The sequence below is a fragment of the Urocitellus parryii genome, chromosome 2 (genome assembly GCF_045843805.1).
Source record: "Urocitellus parryii isolate mUroPar1 chromosome 2, mUroPar1.hap1, whole genome shotgun sequence".
NCBI classification, from domain to species: Eukaryota; Metazoa; Chordata; class Mammalia; order Rodentia; family Sciuridae; genus Urocitellus; species Urocitellus parryii.
Genome location: NC_135532.1, coordinates 11,496,333 through 11,520,393, shown reverse-complemented (window position 1 = coordinate 11,520,393; position 24,061 = coordinate 11,496,333). Strand labels below are relative to the sequence as shown.

The 24,061-nt window shown below is 36.3% G+C and overlaps 1 protein-coding gene across 1 annotated transcript in view; it reads left to right on the top strand.

Annotated features, from left to right (window-relative positions):
• Positions 1-24,061, top strand: part of Tm9sf2 (transmembrane 9 superfamily member 2) — a 59,300-nt gene that overhangs the window by 15,132 nt on the left and 20,107 nt on the right. Inside the window, exons 3-9 of the mRNA XM_026399670.2 lie at positions 750-843; positions 8,516-8,643; positions 13,677-13,806; positions 15,287-15,411; positions 16,622-16,733; positions 17,829-17,908; positions 18,939-19,047. Of these exons, the coding sequence (XP_026255455.1) occupies positions 750-843; positions 8,516-8,643; positions 13,677-13,806; positions 15,287-15,411; positions 16,622-16,733; positions 17,829-17,908; positions 18,939-19,047 (778 nt within the window). The remainder of the gene's footprint in view (positions 1-749; positions 844-8,515; positions 8,644-13,676; positions 13,807-15,286; positions 15,412-16,621; positions 16,734-17,828; positions 17,909-18,938; positions 19,048-24,061) is intronic.

The following is a 24,061-nucleotide window of genomic DNA, read 5'->3' as shown; positions in this document are numbered from 1 at the left end:
GGCCTCACAGTTTTTATCAATTTGATGACTTTTGAGATTCACTTTGGCCTTGGGAATCTCACTAATGATTGACGTCACTGTACTGTCTCACCTACTTCCCTTATCTGGGATGAATACAAATTGCTCTTTAATTTTCTATGTAAATTTGAAACTAGGCTGAACATTTCAATAAAACATTTAAAAAATCAATTGGTAATATAGGGGATTACAGCAGAAAATCTCACAGGTGACCAAATATGCTTCTCCATAGCTTTCTGTTCTGAGGGCCTATTTAGCCATCTTTCTCCCAAGGGACATGGTAGACAGTGTATTGGGGTGAAAATCCTATCCCCCACCTCCCCACCCCCAAGCACTGGAAATTGAACCCAGACGTGATTTACCACTGAGCTACATCCTTAGTTCTTTTTACTTTCTATTTTAAGACAGGGTCTCCCTAAGTTGCTGAGGCTAGCCTGGAATTTGTGAACTCCTGTCTTATCCTCCTGAGTTGCTGGGATTACAGGTGTGCACCACCACACTTGGCCTCTCTTTACATTTTAATAAAAGTATTGGTTAGAAATCAATAGTATTCTAAGCCATGATTTGGAGAATTTCTGTTTTGGGGAGTTGCAATAGATGGACTTAAGTTTAAATGTTATTTACCTACAAAAGCTGTTAGAATATCAGTAATAGATCTCTCAGTATTGCCCACATTTTATAAATTTCCAAATCTCTTTTTATGTTTAAAAACTTAAATATTCTTTCCTCAGGTTTGATTTCTGCCAAGCATCTGAAGGAAAACGACCATCTGAAAATCTTGGTCAGGTATTATTCGGGGAAAGAATTGAACCTTCACCATATAAGGTTTGTATTTAGTGTTATATAAATATTATTTAGTCAGTTGTTTTTCCCCTTCAGAAATGCCTGTGATAACTTCTGTAGCTAAGGAGCGGTTCATTTCTTTTGCATACAGGAATAATTTCTTAGAACCTCAGTTCAAAGGGATCCTCTTCCTTCCTACATTATATCATTGATAAATCTGTCTTAAAGAACATTTATACAGGAATGGGGCTATAGCTCTATAGGTAACATGCTTGCCTTGCATGCACAAGGCCGTGGGTTCAATCCCCAGCACCACAAAAAAAAAAGAGAGAGAGAGAACATTCATACAACTAGTGTTGTAGATTATCTCTTATGCCAGTTTTCCTTCCACATTTCTTTTTTTTTTTTAAGAGAAGTGCGTTTTTTTGTTGTTTTTTTTTTAATATATATTTTTTTAGTTGTTGATGGACCTTTATTTTATGTATTTATATGTGGTGCTGAGAATCGAACCGAGAGCCTCACACGTGCTAGGCAAGTGCGCTACCACTGAGCCACAACCCCAGCCCCTCCTTCCACATTTCACAGTCTCCTTTTCACTTTATAACTGCTCTCCTATTGGATCACAAACAATGGTCTTTCTCCTTTAGAAAAATTACAGTAGTTTATGATGACATTTTACCACATAAAAAATTAAGTGGTACAGAAAGAAACAAAATGAAAAGTCTCTCTTCCCCTCAATTCTACTTCACAGTTTCTTGTTAATTTTTCCTGGCAATATCCATATATTTTTAAGCTTATATAAATGAAATTAGATTTATTAGTTTGTGTTTTAATGTATTGCTCTGAACTTTGCCTTTTTCCTTTAACTTTCTACCTTGGGCATCTGCCCACATGAGAAGTTCACTTTAATAGGTGTAATTTGACCCAAGTCTCATCCCACAACCTGAGAGCTACATTTCCTAGCTTCCTCTTCTTCCTTTCTGTGGCGTGGACCCCACACTTAGCCACCTTGCCTACTTTCTCACTAAGCACCTTGATTCCCTTCGCACTTTATTACATGGAGCATCTGTGCAGCAAACCCCTGGGCCTGGATTGCTCCCACTAGCTGTCTCATTCCCTCCAGCACCTGGACTACACTGTGAAACCCTGGGGAATTTTGCATATGATTGTTCAAGACTAATCCACTATATAGTTTTCAACCATTAATATATCCTCTTCAGATATTCTAATTTGAAAATTTCTACAATAAAAATGTAGTAATTATAAGCATTTTAAAAAGACAATGTTATCTGAAGGCCTAATGCGGTGATGTCATTAGGGAATAGGAACTCAGCATGCCTGGACATGAGTAGCATTAGTAGGGCAGGCGTGACAACTGTGGAACTACTCCCTGTTGTGATATTTTTAAAGGTTACTTTGAAAGTTATTGTATTCTTTTTATAGCAGAGGGTGATTTTCAGGCATATTTATTAAATAATGCAATCAACTTACATACTCCAGTGGTCTCTCAGCCTTTTCTGTTTACTTCTGTGTTGGCCCTCAGAATTGATGGGAGAGAAGAACATCAGGACATCAGTGAAGGGCAACAGGAGTCTCTAGCAGCATACAGGCTGCCCATAACAGATAGCAGTGAACAGAGGGAAAACCAGCAAAATATTCAAACCCATGGAGGTTCTGTTCCTTTGGGACAGGCATTAAAGGCAGATTACTGCCCTTAGTAGAAGCTTGTTCAGGTACATTTCTGTTTATGTGTAAAGACTGTGTGTATGCAGATGACCCCTTTTTGGGGCCTGGTGCTTTTCAGACTTGATTCCCTGTCCTAGGAGTTTAGGTAGAACAGAAGGAATGCTTTAAAATGGAGGAAGATGTTCACCTCACATTTCCCCTTAGCACCACAGAAATGTTAGAATTTGTGTTAAAACAAACTCTTTTTAATTCCCAAGCTAAAGGGATACTTTTTAAGGCCAAGACACAGGAAAATAAAAACATGGAGCTAAGAGATCAGATTTTTCTTTCCAAACTAGCCATAAAAGTATTGAGCAATATTTTTTATTTCATTTCACTTTAGATTCTTCTGCCCTTTATTTTCACAGAATATTTTCCTTATTTTATTTAGCTCTGCAGTAAAAACAGTTTTAACAACCAGCAATAAAGTAAAACCCCCTACCTTGCCTTCTTGTGTCTGTGACTTCTATTTGGGTTAGGAAAACGGCAATGTAAGACTTTGTGTATGTTCTGTCAAACAGGAGCTATAGTTTTTAGGACCATAAGGCCTTATCTCAAGTATAACCACTCATATTCACTCATTTACTCAATTAACACATTATTGGATACTGTTCTTGTGCCATGTATCATTATAGAGGTGGGATGTAAGAGCAAGCAAGATAAAAATCTCTACTCTGTTCTAATGGAGGAAAGGAAATAATATAAATTCCTAAAGTACATAGTATTTTATGAAAATACTACTGAAACTAAATCAGGGAAAGTGGACAAAGAATTTGCAATTTTAAATAGCCTTACTGAGAAGGTGACATTTAAAAAATGTAAATTTAAGAAGTCTCACTGAGAAGGTGACATTTGAATAAAAGACCTGAAGCAAGTAAGGAAGTAAACCATGTAAATACCTGGGGGAAGGTATTCTAGGTGAAGAGAGCAGCAAATGCCAAGGTCCCAAGGTATGAACTCGCCTGGTGTGTTCACGGTACAGAAAGACGTCAATGCAACTTGAGCAGGTGAGCAACATAGAGCTTGGTTGATGATGTGGGCAGAGAATGGTAAGGGGACCCTATAATAGAGTGATTCATAGCACTGTGGAGACCTTGGCCTTTAGATCTGAGCAAGATGATAGCATTGGAGGATTTTCCATGGACCATGGTGTGCAAGGAGAGCATCCAGAGGCCAGTTAACTGCCCAAATGGGATCTGATGGTGCTTAGATCCTGGGAATAGAGAAGAAGGGACTATGAAATAGTCAGAATCTTAGAATCTGGCTATATTTTGAAGGTGGAGCCAAAAGTATTTGCTGAAGTCTGAGGTGTAGACTGGAGTTTCTGTTTTCTAAAATGAGATTGTGATGTGTAGGAAGAACAGGTTTTGCCGGTGGGGGTGGGGGGGCATGAAGAAGAGTTAGTTTTGCATTCTAAGTGTGAGGTATTAGGCATCCAAGTAGAAATGTTGAGGGCTGGGGATGTGGCTCAAGCGGTAGCGTGCTCGCCTGGCATGTGTGCAGCCAGGGTTCAATCCTCAGCACCATGTACAAACAAAGATGTTGTGTCTGCTGAAAACTAAAAAATAAACATTAAAATTAAAAAAAAAAAAAAAGAAAACAAATATTTGTGACCAGAGTTTGGAGGAGGGCCTCAGCCTGGGTAGGTGTGTGTATCCTCAGTGTGTAGATGGTATTTTAAGGCCATGGAATTGATGAGATTCCCCAAGGAATTGGGATAAAGAAGACAGTGTTCCAAGGTCTGAGCCTTGGGGCAGTTGGCTTTACAAGTCACGAGGATGGAGAGGACCTAGTGAAGGAGACTAAAAAGGAGCCACTAGTGAGAAAGGAGGAAATAGTGGAGGGTATGATTCCTAGAAGCTAAGAAGCTATTTTTGGGAGGAGGAATTGGCTGATCACTGACAGATCAGCTAAAGGAGTCAGAAACTTGACCTTGAGTTTAGCGTTCAGTGTGGAAGGTATTAATGAGAAAGCACTGTGGAGGAGTAGCCAAGTGCAGAAAGAACGGAAGGACCAGTGGCATTTGGACATATATACAGTTCTCTTGAGGACCTGTATTTAGAGGCAGAGAGAAAAAGTGGTAACTGGGGGATGGCATGGTGTCAAAAGAGGACTTGTTATATAGCTTTTAAAAAGGTGTATGTATGGATGAGGATCATCCAGTCCAGATGGGAAATGTGGTAGTTTGAAAGAGAGGGATTGTCGAGTATGTCCTTGTACAGGAAAGAAGGGACAGGACCTGGTGTACCTGTGGAGAGACAGGCTCAGTGACCTAGTTCATCCAAGGTAACTCAAGGGAAGGACGTGATGTGGGAAGGTGAGTGTGGCACCTGCTTTCAGTTTTCAGTGAAGTAGGAATCATGGTCACTGCCTATGAGTGAGGAGGAATCGGAGATGCTGAAGGTTTGAGAAAGGAGGATGTCAGTAGGAGAGCGGGAGAGTGAGTGGATCACAGGAATCTGGAGTGACTGCCATGCAGCAGTATCCACCCTCTGTGGCTAGAGGGTAATTTGGAGTAGAAGCAGCCAGTGTGCTGATGTGCACTTCTCATGGGCTTTGCAGCTGTGCTGCTATAAAGTTGAATTTCACCAGATTTATGGTTGTGACAAATGGGTACAACAAAATAAGAGAAGAGCAAAGGACCTGAGGGACCGACAAAAGGTGGTGATGCATTGACCTTGAATTTGAATTTGTAAGAAGGAAAGGGATTTAAAATATTGTAAAACTCCCAACTAAACATGATAGGGAGCAGTACTAAGGTGTCATAATAAGAGCATTTTTCTCTAGAGGTCAACTTTCTTGGGTTAAATCCTGTCTCTGCCATTTCTTGATTGTGTGGTTTTTTGTGCTTTGATTTTCTAATCTGCAAGTTACAGATGAAAAGGACCATAGGATCCATTGAAATACTGGAGTTGAGGAGTACTTGAGCCAGTGAGCTGGAAAAACAGTAAGGATGATGCTTTGACATTGGAAAACTTGACATTGAGATAATGTAAGGTCTGCTGTCAGTAATATGGGCAGGGAAAGGAATGCTTTGAATTATGATGGTGGCTAGCAGACAGATCATCTATGAAATGTTACAGTCACCAAGAATCAAGAGCCAGAAGCTCAAATCTTAAAGGGCCAGTCATCTCAGGGTGGTAGATGACACATTGAGGAGTAGGAGGCCATGTAATCTGGTGACATGAGAGTCAAAGTTGAGGGTTTTTAGCAGAAGGAAGAGAATGGTTTTGCCTCATGCTGTGACTTGTAAGAGAAAACAGCCACCAGAGGTGAAAATTGTGGTGAGGCAGTGTCCCTCAGAAGAGCCAGGTTTGCCTGAGGACAGATTTCAGAGACCTTCCTGAAAAGAGTTTTGAGGATGAAGAGGGTTTCTGCTGATGACCTCTGAGTTCCAAGGGGCATTGTGGAAGTGTGCAAGGAATTGGGGGTGAAGTAAAAGATGGCATCAGAAAGAGGGGTAGTATCTCTCTTGGAATTTGAATGTGGGAAAGGAAGGATGGCATGGGAATCCTGGACTTCTAGGATGACTGTCCTTAGAAGGGATGGGGCATAAAGGGATTAGTCTTGATGGACTCAAGGCCGCAAAGCACAAGTAAGAGGAATAGTAGGAGCCCATAGTCTTATGGGTCTTTTAGAATGTAAAGGATTTCGTCATAATTTTTCTACCATTTGCTAAAAGCTGATGGTAGGATGTGAAATAACTGTCATGTAGTGTTTTGCACATTATTCTGTTTAATTAAAAAACCCTACAAGGCATTACTAAACCCATTTTACAACTAGTTCATTGAAGCTAAGGTTAAAATTAAGCAGCTTGTCAGGGCTGGGATGTAGCTCACTAGCAGATCACCTGCCTGGCATGCACAAGGTCCTGGATTCAATCCCCAGGATTACAAAAAAAAAAAAAAAAAAGCCAGCCAAGGTCTTATGATAAGATACAGCTAGAGAGGCTAGAGTTGTCGCTCAGTGGTAGAGCACTTGCCTGGTATGTGTAAGGCCCTGGGTTCAATCCTCAGGACCCCGTATAAATAAATAAAATTTAAAAAGATCCATTTACAACTAAAAAATATTTAAAAAAAAAAAAAAAAGATGTAGCTAGATTTGTACCCAGGACTAACTCTAGGTCTCTAGATTGGTCAAGTATTTGCTTTAATGATTTCCTTAAAATTATTCCCCAGAAAATTTTAAACCAACATTGAATAATTCAATAAAAAAAAATAAAACATTTTCCTGAATAAATCGCATCTTATATTTGTATACTTTAAGTGAATATATAAAAGTGGAACAATGATGGAATTGATTGATATGAGGAGGATTTGGTTCCCTTGAAAGCCAATAATATTTTAAAATCTTTAATAAAACAAATACTACTAATAAGTACTATTAACCGAAGATGATTTAAAATATTGTAAAACTCCCAACTAAACATGATAGGGAGCAGTACTAAGGTGTCATAATAAGAGCATTTTTCTCTAGAGGTCAACTTTCTTGGGTTAAATCCTGTCTCTGCCATTTCTTGATTGTGTGGCTTTTTGTGCTTTGATTTTCTAATCTGCAAGTTACAGATAAATACCTACCATGTAGGGTTGTTGGGAGAATTACATGAAGCTAAGTGCATAAAACATAAGTAGCACTAAGTAAATGTTAACTGTTATTATTAAATATCACCTTTGGTGTTGCTATTTTCCTTCCCGATTGCACACACAAATTGACTCATCTAAACCCAGTGAGTATTGGATCAAGATGTTTATTAAGGTTTGCCATTTTCTTGTAACTAATAATGTCTCTCTCTGCTTAATTTATTTTAAGTTTGGTGCCTACACCTCTGATTCTGTAGTGTGTATACTTTTGTTTTTTCATTTTCCATTTAAAAAATTTAAGCTTGTAAGTTTTACATAAGGTTCAAAATATCAAATAATGGTACAAATATTGCTATATTGAGAGGTAGCAATGCAGTGAAATTAAACTCTTGGCTGGCAGGGGGCAGCAGTGAGCTGCACTTAAACATGGGCTTGTCGAGAACTGGAAAGCGCTAGGGATATTAATAAATAATGCATAAAAAGGTGGACCCCAGGCTGGATTGTGACTCAGAGGTAAAGCGCTTGCCTAGCATGTGTGAGGCACTAGATTTGATCCTCAGCATCACATGAAAATAAGATAAAGATGTTGTATCCACCTCTAACTAAAAAATGAATATTTTTTTTTAAAAAGTGGACTCCTTTAGAAGTAAAGCATGCGATTTTTTTTTTTACCACCTGTAATAAGGTTTGAATTTATTAAAAAGTTTACAATTATGGACTAGGTGTATAGTTGGTAAATTACAGCCTCCTGAAAAATAGGAAGTATAATTTTTAAATTAAGACATAAATAGCTCCTGATGAATAAGTTCTAGACTCCAAAAGTGGAGGAATCCTTAGTTTTTTTTTTTTTTTTAAAGTTATCAAGTTTGATTTCACCTTTATTATTTAATGAGGTCCTGAAAATTGGTAGCCTTTAAGCTTGAGTGAAGGGTTGTGTTTACTTTGATTTTAGATATCCAACTGATTCTTTTTCTTATCACATTGTGTCATGTTCACTGCTGACTCTCTTTCAGCTGACACTCGGTGGATCACTTAATATCTATTGAATATTTGAACATGAAGATTTGTCTATTTGTTACTGGAAAGCTATCAACCCCAGAATTCTAAAACATGAGCATGAGTTTTTACTATTGAGAGAATAATGTTTCATTTTTGTTCTATATGTGGGTTTCTTTTCTTCTGGAATCATTTACATTTAAGAGGTAGATAGATTAAAATCATCAAAAAGAAAAAAACTTAGAAGAAAAAATGATGACTTGAGTTTTTAGAGAAACAGTATGATTAAAATTTAAATCTGAGCTATAAAGAATTTTACAGTGTTTATTGCATAATACTATTGTCTATGGTAAATCTTTATGAGGAACCTGAATATTTTTTCTTAAAAGACCTTCCACTTTCTTTTCATACAGTTTACATTTAATAAGGAGGAAACCTGTAAGCTTGTTTGTACGAAAACATACCATACAGAGAAAGCCGAAGACAAACAAAAGTTAGATTTCTTGAAAAAAAGCATGTTACTGAATTATCAACATCACTGGTAAGATGTGGAGATTTTGGGTTTTGAGCTTTTTCCTTTTCAAGATGAAATATCTATTTCAATGACTAAATTATTTGTAGACTGTAAATATAGCAAATTAGTCCTTTTTTTAGTAGTAGTAGCAGCATGAAGTAGTTAACTTTTACTTGCCAGAGCATTATTAAATTTGACAGTGAAATTTAAAGTATCATCTTTTAACCATGCTTAGATTACTGTCATACCTGATCCTTCTTGACCTGGTACATAGAATCTTTCATATGTAGAAACAGGAGCATAGTTATGTGTTAGGGAAAGGGCCTGGATCAGTATTCTAGAGAAATGTTCTTTTATATTATGAGTCATAAAAAAAATCACAGCAAAACAAAATTTAACTTTTATTTGATGTTATATGATTAGCACCTACTTCAAGTCAAACACTTAGATTTTGTTTAACATGTCTTGTCTTTTTGTAACCATAATGCAACATTAACAAGTTCCTGAGCATGGATGCGCATGCCTGTAATCCCAGCAACTCAGGAGAATAATACAGGAGGATTCCAAGTTCAAAGCCAGTCTCTGCAATTTAGGGAGACCTTGTCTCAAATTTATAAAAAAGGGCTAGGAATGTGGCTCAGTGATAGAGCACCCCGGGTTCATCCCCAGTACTAATTAAAATAATTTCCTTATCAGTTTGTGTCAAAATCAAAAAGCATCTAAAACTATTCTAATTTTGATTCCAAAATTATATGAATTTATTATTCAGGCTCAAACATAGAATGTTATAAAAGGCTCTCAAAAGCCATCAAGCTTGACCATTGTTAATCTTGCAAATAATTTTGCTTGCAAATGCCTGTATTCTCTATGAATTCGTTTACATGTGTTTTGCCTCTTCAGAAAGTGTAAGGTGCTGGAGATGGTGACCAGGAGAAATATCTTTTGTTGTCTATGTCTCAGGTTGAATGTTTGTCCACCCCCAGGGAGGGTGGGAACCCTAGACCTCAGTTTAGAGCTGATGAATCCCAGGACAGGTACTGTGGTTGAAGCCTCTTGTTCCTTTTTTCCTGCTCCGTTCTTCCCCACCATTCTCCTGCCATACACATGTAAAGAAGTCCTGGAGAAGGCACCTTGGGGCATGTGCCCTTCCCTGAAGTAGTCTTCCATGAGGTAGTTCATTCTGATCAGCAGACCTGGGCAGTAGGAACTTGAGCCCCATAGAAATGAGCTTCCCTAGGCAAGCAGGGCTCTAGTGGTGGGAAGGAAAAGGTTCTTCAGAAGCTTGTCTGCTGCTTTCCATCCAACTCTCAGTGCAGACAGGGAACTTGAAGGGCTCCTCTGTCTCCTCCTGTCTTGTTTCTCATAAACCAAGAGTTTCTCTCCGCCCCCGAAAGTTACTGTCAGACACACTTAGTTGCTGGAATGGTATAACTTGGCATACATTTACTTATTCATAAGTAACTGAAATTTCCCCTGGTCTTTTTCTTTTCCTTCAAATTGTTCTTTATAACTTTCAAAATAACATTTAAGGCTCAGTTCTTGTATCCGCTTCTCACTTAGGCTCCCTCCATGTTTATTTACTTAAACACCAGCTGATTTATTGACTGAAGGCTCTTTGGGCCTGCGGGTGATTTTTAGTCTCATTTCTACCTTTCTGGTGCCATGTACAGTCTTGCTCCTGTTGATAATAGAAGCAGCTCTTCTTTAGTAGCCTCCATGCAGGAAAATATTTGGAAATATTTTTAACTAATTTTATGATGCAATTAACCTAGGCGCTATACTTTTCATGTGTGTTTCTGAATTTTTCGGTACATATGCAGGTATGTAAAAGTGGTGTGCCTTTTTTAAGTAGCACAGCTGAAATATTGTACACATTATTCTGCACCTTGCTTGTTTCATTTTTTAAAAATATTACAGGCATTTTTCCAGTCAGGTACCTCTATAAATTTATATTCACTGCATTCTTTTTCATAGTTGTAGGACATTCCATTACATGAATGAACTATAATTTTACCTCCATAACATTCTAACCATGCATGAATTCATTGTTCTCATTATAGTTAATAATAGTTAATTTTATTACTTAACAGTGAATATTTTTCTTTCTTGTTTGGGACATTAAAACATGATTTAAGAGCAAAGGTGGCAGGATTGCTTGAGCCCAGGAGCAGTCTGAGCAACAGACTGCAACTTCAGAGGCTGAGGCAGGATAGCAGGCTTGAGGCCCACCTGAGCAACTTAGTAAAACCCTCTCTCAAAATAAGAAATTCAAAGGTCTAAGAGTGCAGCTCAGTGGTGGAGACCCTTTCGTTCAATCCCTAGAACCACAAAAACAAAACATGATTTGAGGATCATTGAGGCTTATTCTATCAGTGGCCTAAGCTGTGTTGTCATTCTTGAAACTGACTAGTATTTTGGCACTAGCCCCGGACACCTGAATTTCCTTGGACTGTGCTCTCTGTGTGTGGTTCGTGATCCCGCTCCTTGCCTACATTTTGAAATCTATGACTTTCTGTGTATATGCACATACTAGGCAAAAGCTACATCCCCTGGCCCCTTATGATGTTTTTTTAAAAATAAAAGCATAACTGCTCAACTAGTTACCAGAGTACTTATAATTTTTTTTTTTTAAGTTATAGATTCCTACACACGAAGGGATCTTGAAGATATTTCAGTGCATTTAGTCAAGACCCCAAGTCAGGAACAGGGAATGTTGCTCTGTTTTCAGAAATTCAAAATCATAATGGATTAGATAAATTTACTCATATTAGAACTACACAGAATGGGCTGGGTTGTGGCTCAGCGGTAGAGCACTCACCTAGCATGTGTGAAGCCCTGGGTTCGATCCTCGGCACCGCATAAAAATAAGTAAAGGTATTGTGTCCAATTTCAACTAAAAAATATTTTTTTAAAAAAACTTCACAGGATGACTTAAATACTCAGTTTCTTTGCTTTTTGGCTACAATTTTGATTATTCCATTATGATTAGAAACTTTTGTAGCTAATTTATCTACCAGTGTTTCATATGGAATCCCTGGAAGATAGAGGGAAAATGGGAAGGAGTCCTTCATGATTAAAAAAAAAAAAAAAAATTGAGACCAATTATTCACCTTTGTCCTTTCAAGCCCTTTTCTCATACCCTTTTTCACTCTGTTGGGTCAGAAATAGGGTTTTTAATGTTTTTGATGTTAGAAATTGAAATAAATACTACTCCTGACTTAGGAAGGTGGTAATTTAAAACAATATTCTTTTAAACTTTTTTACATGTAATTTAAAGGTTTTTTTAAAAAATACATCTTACTACCAGAAACAGGCTGTTATATTAAGGCATTATATAGATGATAAATAAGTAAATGTGAGGTATTTGCTTTTAAAAAACCCAAATTGTCCTTAAAGTCCTCTTTTTATCCTCCCTCACCCCAGTATGGGGAATGGCTCCAGAGCCTTGCATATGCTAGGGAAATTCTCTACCACTGAGCCATATCCTCAGACCTTTTATAAAATTTTGTTTTTAGACAGGGTCTCACTAAGTTGCTGAGGCTAGTCTCAAACTTTTGATCCTTCTGCCTTAACCTCCCAAATAGCTGGGATTATAGGCATGAACCACCACACCCAGTGAATTCTTCATTTTGTGACTAGCACTTTAATTTTTATGTAGTGCTTTAAATCTATTGACTCATTGATTGAACTTCATTTTCTATCTAAAAAAATTAAAGCAAATCACCAATTTCTTTAGGCCTCCAGAAAATCTGAATTATTTAGTCAGGCCCAGTGGCGCATACCTGTAATCCTAGCAGCTCAGGAGGCTGAGGCAGAAGGATTACCAGTTCAAAGCCAGCCTCAGCCAAAGCGAGGTGCTGAGCAACTGAATGCTAGACAAGCACTCTACCACTGAGCTACCCTCAGCACCAAGAAAGAGAGAGAGAGAGAGAGAAAAGGGGCATTGAGAGAGGGAGGAAGGAAGGAAGGAAAACCTGAATTGTTTATGTAGCATTGTTTTATGTTCCGTCTTTTCATGGAACTAGTAGCCTGCTGGTTATAATAATAAGCAACTCAATAATATAGGTGATTCCAAAATTTGGAACATTGCGTACTATTAAATAGCATTTAAATGCGACAAGGCATGTTGTATTAGGTCATTAATGTACACCTTGGGTGAATATAGAATCATAATTCTACTTCCTAGGGCACACATTAATTAACAAATAAAACAAACCCTGGAATGTCATCGTATGACTATAATATAGCTAGTATATTTTTTGTTCATTTTTCAAAATGTGTGTCCTGCAGTGTGCACTGGGCATAGGGGATGCAGACTTTTATAGCTGCTGTATGTGCTACAAAACTTTATTTGGGCTTGTTATTGTCATTGTTTGGTTGTAGAACTTGAAAGATTTGGTTCTCTAGCTTTATAGCAGTTTTTTTTTTTTTTTTAAAGAAATTATTTGGATTTACAATTTCAACAGTTAATTCTGTAATTTTCATGTTTTTTTCCCATTACCCTTGAACCCACAGCCTTGCACATGCTAAACAAGCACTCTACCACTGAGCTATCCCCTCAGTCCCTAATTTTAATTTTTTCTTTTTTAACCTGGCCTTTTGGTTAATATTTTTTCATATCTTATAATTATATTCTCCTTTAATTGACTTACTTGAGTAATAAATACATTTACTTCTAATTATTCAATAAAATGTTCCCAGGAAAGTAGATGTATAGCTTTATACCTGTTTAGAGCTATGAGTGTTCTGCTAAGGGTAAATTATATTTAGTTATCAGATAATATGATTTAATTAGCAATTGCTACAAGTTATTTTACAAAATTCTTGACTCCTATATATATTATAGTTTCAAAGAAGCTATAAAATGTTTTCATACATATATATTTTTTAATATATTGGCATATAATGTCATTACTTATAAAATATTATGTTCCATCAAAGTTCTTTAAGGTTTTTTGAATCTTAGGGCATTTATATTTTACAAAGCAATGACACTGATTTAGGCATTCTTAGTCATGTTTGCTGGGTTCTCCTCTAACTTCATTCATTTCTGTACATAGGATTGTGGATAATATGCCTGTAACATGGTGTTATGATGTTGAAGATGGTCAGAGGTTTTGTAATCCTGGATTTCCTATTGGCTGTTACATAACAGATAAAGGCCATGCAAAAGATGCCTGTGTTATTAATGTAAGTTTGTGATAAACTATACTGCTTTTAAAAACATGGGTTTTACTTTGTATACCATCAGAGATATGAAAAATTGAGCTCTATATGTGTAATAAGAATTGTAATGCATTCCGCTGTCATATAAATAATTTTAAAAAATGGGTCTTAAGAGAATTTGGTCTTTGACAAAACTTACCAATATTCATTAAACAAATACAGTTCAGGTGTTCTAAAGTATTACTACTTAGATTTTAAACTGAGCCAGATTAAAACATGTAAATTTAACTCCAAAATTAAAATAATTTAGATTTGGGCTGGGGTTGTACTTGCCTCGCACGCGTGAGGCCCTGGGTTCGATCCTCAGCATCACATAAAAGTAAATAATAAATATATTGTGTCCATCTACAACTAAAAAAATAATAAGAAGAAATAATAATTTAGACTCACTTTAACAATTACTGAATGCGTGTTTTGTGTACTAAAGGCTATGCTAAACTTTTGTTCTCTTAATATTTAGATTCATAAATTTATACATAAGAAAACAGTGCTAGGTCGGGGGTTGTGGCTCAGTGGCAGAGCGCGTGCCTCGCACATGTGAGGTGCTGGGTTCGATCCTCAGCACCATATAAATATAAATAAAATAAAAATATTGTGTCTATCTATAGCTAAAAAAAATTTATAAAAAAAAAAAAACAAAGAAAATAGAGTGCTAAAAAGGCTCCATTATATGTTTATAGGCTTTATATTGCAAGTTGATAGTACACTTGTTTTAAAGTCTTGACCTGTCTGTGAGGCCATTCTTTTATAATTAAAAATGGATTAATAGGAGCTGATAGGATAGCTTAGTGATGGAGTACTTACCTAGCATGTGTGAGCCCCTGAGTTTGATCCCCAATACAGTAAAAACAAAACAGAAAAATAAAATGGATTAATAGATTGGAGACATTAATTTAGAAGGTAATTAAAATTATTGGGAATATATATTAGAATTTTGTGTAATCACGACAAACTAATTTACTGTTTTATTATAATCTGATAAAAGTTAGTGTGAGCTAACTTGGTCATAAAACTGGTTATGTTAATGCTTTTGTGAGAATTAATCAGAAATACTTGAATAAGGTAAATTATTGTTTAATCCAAAGTTACAGACTTTTAGGGAAGAAAAGTGTTTAAATATGAAAGATTTAGCATGGCTGTAATATTTTAAAATTTATTTTGTTATTATAAGTGAAAAGTTGGAAAATATTAGATTTGTGTTCTTTTGAACCAGGTATTTATTAAATTTTATGCAAATAGTAAAACTTTAGAAAGCATAATTTGTACTTCTTCTAGTTAATTTTTGGCCTATAAAGATTTTAAACTTAAAATGTAAACATTTTTAAAGGGGAAGATTTAAAATTCTAAATTTAAAATTTCCTTCTTGTCGTCCATTTTAAAGATTTATGTTTTGATTCTTCCTGTAGCCAATTTTCTGCCTTTAACTTTATGTTCTGTTTTATAGTCAGAATTCCATGAAAGAGATACATTTTACATTTTCAACCATGTTGACATCAAAATATACTATCATGTTGTTGAAACTGGTTCCATGGGAGCAAGATTAGTAGCTGCTAAACTTGAACCAAAAAGGTAACTATACAAATAGACAAAGAGTAAAAAACACAAGTGAAATTCAGGTCCAGAACAAGTATTTGAGACCCAATTAACTTATTCCATAATCATTATTCTGGCATTCCAGGATTGTGACTAAAACTCCCTTTAGCATAGTTTGTTACTAAGTTCTTCAGAGAAACTCTAGTTCTCATTTTTCCTTTATAGTAAGTGGTCAGGCCAAGGTGCCTTTCTGTTTTGTTTTGCAGCTTGGGAAGTTTTTTGTTGTTGTTTGTTTTATTTATTTATTTATTATTATTATTATTATTATTATTATTATTATTATTTGTAGTTGTAGATAGATAGAATGACTTTATTTTATTTACTTATTTTTCTGTGGTGCTGAGGATCAAACCCAGTGCCTCACGCATTCTAGGCAAGCGCCCTGCCACTGAGCTGCAGCCCCAGACCAGCCTGGGAGTTTTGACGCAGTTGGTTTGCCAGTGTGTAGTGGAGAACATGAGTGGTTGGCACAGTGCTCCATTTTGAGTGGACGGAGAACTGCCTCCACATCATGTGACTTTCCTTGGGTCAGAGACCCTTGGGAGCTGAGTCGTGCTGCTGTTTCCAAAGTTTTCATGCAGTGTTAAGATACCAGCATGGGAAGAGCTATGGAAAGAGCACCTCTTCAAATTTCTGAGGTGTTAGCATGAAAATATGTATTTTGATTTTTTTTTCATGATTTTTTTTTTTTTTTTTTAGCAAGTGAATTAGCCATCTTCTCTCATCACTAGTGGTAAAGAAATGCAAACCATAATAAGGTAGCTGTGCATTTAAACCCCATGGGTGGGTTGTTTGTTTTATTTTTCAAGTTTATTTAGCTGGGTACAGTGGCACACATCTGCAGTCCCAGCACTTGGAAGTCAAGAAGGATCATAAGAGTCCAGGAGTTTTTTGACCATTTTGAGCAAACAATAAAGAGAAATCCTGCCTGGGGGAAAAAAAGATTACTTAACGCTCTTAAAGTGTAGTGTTTTTAGAAGTTTTTTTGTAACTGGAGTAATGATTTTGTACACGCAATTTAGCCCATTATCTACATGAAGTAAACACTATTAAATATGACATGAATAATTTCATCTTGGAGTATTAGCAGTGTTGCAAAATATGGTACAGAATTTCTAACCTTTATTTTATCCCATTTTTTAAACTGTACTTTATCAGCATCTCACCAAAATGTTTCTTCCCACAGCTTCAAACATACCCATATAGATAAACCAGACTGCTCTGGACCCCCCATGGATATAAGTAACAAGGCCTCTGGGGAGATCAAAATTGCCTATACTTACTCTGTTAGTTTCCAGGTGAGTTTGTTTTATCTTTGGTATAACTGAGAAATTGATTTTAAATTTGTACTACTTAAACTAATTAAAAATACTAATGATTAAGCTTGCCAAATAGTTAAACTATTAATGAGCTGGTTTTTAGAATAGTTTTTCAGTACACCTGTACCAGCCAACATAATCACTCTTGAAACTAAGTTTCAGTTTAAATGGAAGGGAATAAGAAATTGAAGAATTGAGTCTGACTTGTATTATGCCAAAGAGATGCATACAAGACAAAAAATTGGCTGGGGATGTGGCTCAATGGTTAAGTGCCCCTGAGTTCAATCCCTAGTACCAAAAAAAGGATACAAAATAGGCATAGAAAATATAGTGAAAATGTCAAAGACATATGCCAGAAACATTTGGGGAAACAATACCATTTTCAAAATCAGGACTTGAGTATGGACTTAAGAGTTTCCTGTTGCTAGATTTTCTTAGGAAATTGAAGGAAGTATTTTTATCAGTGAATATGGTTCTAAAGAGTGTAACAGTTTACTGTGAAAAATTTAGACAGTATTCCCCTCTGTATTAAAAAAAAATGATTTTGGCAGTCTAATGTAGTTGTGACATTTAATGTCCCCATGTAGTGTTTAATTTTGCAAATCCAGCACAGTAAACTGTATATTTTTCTAGATATTAGGAGCTCAGTGCCAGATGCTCAGTGTACCTAGGTTATGATTTTATGGTCTGGTTAGCTGTCCCATAGGGCCAGAGTAAAGAATAAGTTATTCCATTCAATTATTTCTGAAGAAATTAAACATAGCTCTAAATTTGACATAGAAAATAAACCTTTACCAGCTGTATTTTAAAACAAGACTTTTAAGAACACAAGTTTGTAGGTATTGCTAGAAATTCATAAGTTTTTTTGTTTTGTTTTATTTTGTCTTTGTTTTTTCATTTACTGCTTAATCTTATCCAGATTCCCACTCTATAACTCCCTGAATCCACAACTAATCCTAGTTATGATCATTAGAAATTGCAGATGTTGACTGAATGGAAGGAAGGGCAGGCTCTGGAAGGGAGTTATGGGATTATTGATGTGCTTTGTCAGCAGTTTTTTCCTTCCACCTCCAGGAAGATAAAAACATCAGATGGGCATCTAGATGGGACTACATTCTGGAGTCTATGCCTCATACCCATATACAGTGGTTTAGGTAAGAGTACAGTCAGCTTTTGGCTGTCTACTTATTCTGCCCTCTTTCCCTTTGAACATCTCACGTACTCTCTCATCCTCTAATGCGTTCAGAAGTTTGGACTCGGGTTCAGATTCTGGCTTCAAGTAATGAGTTGTTTGTCAGGGCAGTCTGTTTCTCAAGAGTTCACCTCTTTGTCTAGAAATACCAAGCTCCTGGGATCATTTGATGACTAAAGGAGGTAATGGCACAGAGCATCTGAGAACATTATTGGGACCCAAAAGTGTGCAGTAAATAGAAGTTGCTGCTATTGTTGCAGCTATTATTATTCTTTCCAGAACATGACTCAGATCTTACCTACAAGCCTGTTCATAGGTGCCATCACTCTCCATTTCCTGATTTGCTGGTTAATCTTTTTGATGCTCACTAATCTATTGAGTAAATTTGTTCTTCATTAAATTTATTGAGGATCCAGGCCAGTCCTTTGTTGTTTCCTTGTATATGATGCAAAGATTTAGGCATAATAGTTATTTAATAATGTTGATCATGGATTTAACAACAACAAAAAAAAAGGTCTAATTCTAAACAGACTCTAAAACTATAGGGACCAGGAATATCCCTCTGTAGTAGAGCTCTTGCCTAGTATGTACAAGTCTGTGGGTTCCATCCACAGTACTGCAAAAACAAAACCAGAAACTCTATTAGGATAAATATATAAAGCTATATGTCCATTAGAAGGAAACATAGAAGAACACATTTCATTGGATTTGTTAAATTTTAGGTATTTTAACTTTGATTTTAAAAGATTTTATTTTAGTTATAGATGAACACAATACCTTTATTTTATTTATTTATTTTTATGTGGTGCTATGGATCAAACCCAGAGCCTCACATGTGCTAGGCAAGCGCTCTACCACTGAGCCACAACCACAGGTCTTAACTTTGATTTTGATTCATTCTGTTTTAATGTTACTCAATAAACAGTTAAAAACTGTTTAAATTCTTCTGTAGACAAAGCTACAGATTAATTGTGATGTTCTTATTTTTACAGCATAATGAATTCCCTGGTCATTGTTCTTTTCTTATCTGGAATGGTAGCTATGATTATGTTACGGACACTGCATAAAGATATTGCCAGATATAATCAGATGGATTCTACGGTGAGTGGGAATATTTTATCTAGTCTTTGGTCTGTCAAAAACAATCTTTAGGGCTGGGGTTGTGGCTCAGCGGTAGAGCACTCGCCTAGCACATTCAAGGCCCTGGGTTCAATTCTCAGCACTATATAAAAATAAATAAATAAAGGTATTGTGTCCAACTAAAAAAATAAATATTAAAAAAAAAATCTTTATTATTCCTTTAGAAAAAGTTGAGGGCTGGGGATGTGGCTCAGCGGTAGCGCGCTCGCCTGGCATGCGTGCGGCCCGGGTTCGATCCTCAGCACCACATACCAACAAAGATGTTGTGTCTGCCGAGAACTAAGAAATAAATATTAAAAAAAAAAAAAAAGAAAAAGTTGAAAGAATAGCTTTAAAAACTGTTCAAAACTTTCTTCCCAACAATTATCTTGAATTCATATTTTTAAATAGGAAAGTGATACTTGAGAATAATCCCAGTGACTGGGGAGGCTGCGGCAGGAAGATTGCAAGTTTGAGACTGGTCTTAGCAACTTAGCAAGACTTTGTTAAGGCTAAAAATAAAATATAAAAAAAAAAATTAAAAGGCTGGAGATGTAGCTTAGTGGTCAAATCCCCAGTACCAAAAAAAAAAAAGGAAAAAGATATCCTCTAGAAGTTTAGTAATCATAGCATTCAGAGCTAACTATTCATAGCCTCACCTGTTTCAGTAGGTCACCTTCTCTTACCATGTGCCATCAGCTCTATCAGCTTCACCGTCCCTACTACACACTATTGAATGATATAATTCCCAGACTATTTTACTTAAATTTTTAATTGAATTTTTGTCCTTTCAGTCTTTTGGTATATTCAACTTAATTTCAATGTCCCAGGCTTATGTATTCTCAAACACTTTAAGTTGCATAATGTTATACATTTTGTAATTTTTTTTTATTTCGTGGCAATATAGTAACAATTTTTTTTTGTAAGAATCACAGTAATTTGTAATGAATGCAGAAATATTCCAAGTTTTCATTGTTTTCTATTCCCCAGTTTCCCTATCCTTAGCCCCCAAACTTTTCTATCCTTTTATGATTGGGAAAAGAGCATTAATATTTTAGCATTTCTACTCTTTGTTTCTTTTTTATGACTTTTATTGATTATAAGTCTTAGTAGACTTTTTAAAAATAATTTCAAAATATTCATAATCAGCTATTCCAAGTCATCTTTACTTGTAGAGTTGCTGTGTGGAGTACAGGCCCGTGACAGTTTGCTTCTTTTCCCTCCTGCTTTCATTCTTGTTGTACCTCCAGTCTCTTAACTGCACCTGAGAGCAGGTGCCCTCAAACACAAGTCAGTTTGTTTTACTCCCAAGCTTGGCCTTCCAGGAACTTTCCACCTGTCAGGCTCTGTGTTTCCTTTCAGTGCTGCCATCAGCCATGCTGGCCACCTTGCATCATCAGCAGCATAGGCATATGCCCACATCAGGACCTTCACTTGCTGCAGTCTCTGTTTTGTGTATCCTCTTGCCTTCTTCAGCTGTCTGCAGAAAAGTGGTCTCCCCAGTGAGACCTTTCTGACCATCCCATTTGAGACAGCCTCATCTCCCACACACAGCCATATTCCCTGATTTTCCTCTGTAGTGCTTATTATCCTCTGAAGTACTATTACTGTGCTTATTCTTATTCCCAGTGAGAATACATACTCATGAGAATAGGGATTTTTCTATTACTTACACTCTGGTGTTTAAACAGTGCTGAACAGAACATTGTTATGCAATAAAAATTTGCTTAATGAGTAAGTTAGGCCTTGACATATCAGACTTATTGCTGCATTGCTCAGGTTATGATGAGTAGCAACCAAAAGACTTCCCTTATTCTCCCCTAATGTCCCAAAAGAGTGGACCCGAACCAGAGCAGGATATAGAATGCAAGTATGTGGGGGCAAGGTTCCTTGGATGATGCTTGCCTCCCCCCTCAGCTAGTTGGAAGTCTTAACTCATGAGTGTGTAGTGAGGAGCTGAGTCTTCTGGAGTAAATCTGGATTCTCAAGGGGCATCAGAATTAAAATGGTTCTGTGTTTGTGAGTGCCTCTGATTGTTGGCAGAATCAAGTAGAAATCCTCTGAAAGAAAGACTCTCCAAGTTAGGTTTGTAGAATTTCTCATTTAACATCAGTAAAATATGAGATCTTATTGAGAAATTCACAAAAATTTATAATAAACAGTAGAGCTAGATTCCGTAAGATTTCGGATACTGGAACTGTTAGTTACAGAGTTAAAATATACAAAAAAAGTAATAGCTAAGAATTTTCCAGAACAGATAAGACAAAAATCCATAAATAGAAGAAATACAGGGTATAGAGGGTAGAAAAAATGAAAAGAAATTTGTTCTTAGTTGTGGCAAAAGCATAGGGTACTACACAAGGGAGAAGATCTTTGAATCAGCCAGAAGGAAAAAGATAACATCTGCAGTGAAGACAGGGAGACTCACAGTGGAGACTCAAGAACAGATGTGTGAGCATGGGGAAATGAACTGTTCACAGAGTCATGCACCAGAGCAGCTTGTTGAGGAATGAGGCTGAAATACCTTTCCCAGATGAACAAAAGCAGTTAACTACAGACAGACCTACACAAAAGGGATTTGTACAAATACTCTAGCAGAAAATAAGTAAATAAATGAAACCAATACAAAAAGAGAAGGATTGGCAAACAAAGAAATTCCAAGTAAACACTTTTCTGTATATAATAATAATAATGTCTAAATTCAGATTTAAGCAAGGTGTATAAACAGGGCCAAAACAGATTTTTGGCAAGTGGTATTGGAATAAAGTAAAAAAATTAAAAATAACAACTTTATTCATTAGGTTAAAATAACTAATGCTTTAAATAAAAATGAATTTATAACATTAGAAGAACACATGGAAAGGTATGTTTAAGTCTCGGAGATGGGTAGAATTTTATAAAACATGACACAGAGCCAAAAGCCTATAAAAGAAATGATTCCTCTGTGATTACTTAATTTTAAAAAAAAAAACACAAATAGCCAAAAAAAAAATGCCATAAAATAAAAAACACAAATGTCAAGTAGGGGAAAATATTTTAAATACCTAACGCAGTTAAGTCCTCAATAAGTAAAGAAACCCTAAAAATCATTGAGAAAACAATCAACACCACAATAAAAAACCTGGGCAAGGTGTATGAAAAGAGTCCATAAAAAAAATAATAATAGGGCTGGGGATGTGGCTCAAGCGGTAGCACGCTCGCCTGGCATGCGTGCGACCCAGGTTCGATCCTCAGCACCACATACAAACAAAGATGTTGTGTCTGCCGAAAACTAAAATAAATATTAAAAATTCTCTCTTTAAAAAAAAATAATAATAAGTGATTCTTAAGTCAATTAAAAGTGCAACACAATATTATTTGTTCACCTCACTTAGTACATTGGTAGAAATTAAAATGTTTATTATGATCCTGTGTTGAATGATTGAGGGAAGGAGCACTTTGGTATATAGTGTGTGAGAATGTAAAGTGGTATAATCTAGGAAGGCTTTTTGGAGATAACCAGTCCTACTTAATGATTTGGTTTGACCCAACGATTTTACTTTTTCAAATTAATCTGGATGCATAGGATTTTGTATTTTTATTTTAAAATAATAACGTTATTATTTATAAATAGCAGAAGGTTATAAACAACCCAAGTACCATCAACAGGGGAATGGTTGTGTGAATTATGAACGATCTATATAAGAGAATACTGTATAAGCATTAAAAAGAATGGGATAGGGGGCTGGGGTGATAGCTCAGCATTTGAGTGCTTGCCTAGCACATGTGAGGCCCTGGGTTCGATCCTCAGTACCACATACAAATGAATAAATAGAATAAAGGTATTTTTAAAAATTCCTTAAAAAAAAAAAAAAAAAGAATGGGTTAGGACTGGGGATGAAGATCGGTGGATATTGCCAAGCTTGTATGAAGTCTCAGATTCAATTCCCAGTACATAAAAAAAGAAAGTGTCTGTGGGGAGGAATAGCTGTATAAACAAATAATAGAAGGAATCTTTAAGATGTTATTAGACCAGAAAAGCTTAGTATGAAATATGCATGTGATGTGCTATCTTTTGGGTTAACAGTGAGAAAATGTATTCATGCATTTGCTTACATGCATTAATGTAGACTGTCTCTGCAAGGATATAACAAGAAGCCAGTCACGTAGAATTGGCCCAGAAAAGGCTTTAACTTTCTGGCAAAGCCCTAGGTTTTTTCAGTGTCTGTTCCATTGAAGGTAATCAGAAATGATCTCTTAAGGCTGGGAGTGGTGGCGCACACCTGTAATCCTGTGGCTCAGGAAGCTGAAGCAAGGGGATCATGAGTTCAAAGCCAGCCTCAGCAATAGTGAGGCACTAAGCAACTTGGTGAGACCCTGTTTCTAAAAAAAAAATAAAAAATAGGACTGGGGATGTGGCTCACTGGTTGAGTGCCCCGGCACCCCCTACACAAAAAAAGAAATGGACCCTTGTCTAACATTACCCCATCTAAAAGAAGAGTTACATATACTTTTCTCCTACTTTTTAAACATTCACAAAAGCAAAGAGATCAGTATTCCCATCATCCAATAATTATCAACTCATGTTCAGTCTTGTTTCATTTGTAGAATCCTACGAATACCCTCCCCCAATTTTTTTTCTTTTTTAAATTTATTCCCCCTGCCCCCAATTTTTTAAAAGTATTTTTTTAGTTGTAGATGGGCACGATACCTTTATTAATTTATTTACTTTTTATGTGGTGCTGAGGATCGAACCCAGTGCCTCACACATGCCAGGCAAGCGCTCTATCAGTGAGCCACAACCCCAGCCCTCCCCCAGTTTTTTAAAATCCCTCAAATTTGTGATGTTCCTGCCTTAGCCTCCCTAGTAGCTAGGATTTCAGGCATCCATTACTGAATTCAGCATAAGATAGAAGTTCAAATGGGAATTCGTGAGAGGGACACAGATACCCTAGAGAGAATGTTGGAGAAAAAGATGAAGAATTGAGCAGGGGCCAGATTTTGAAGGATTTGTAAG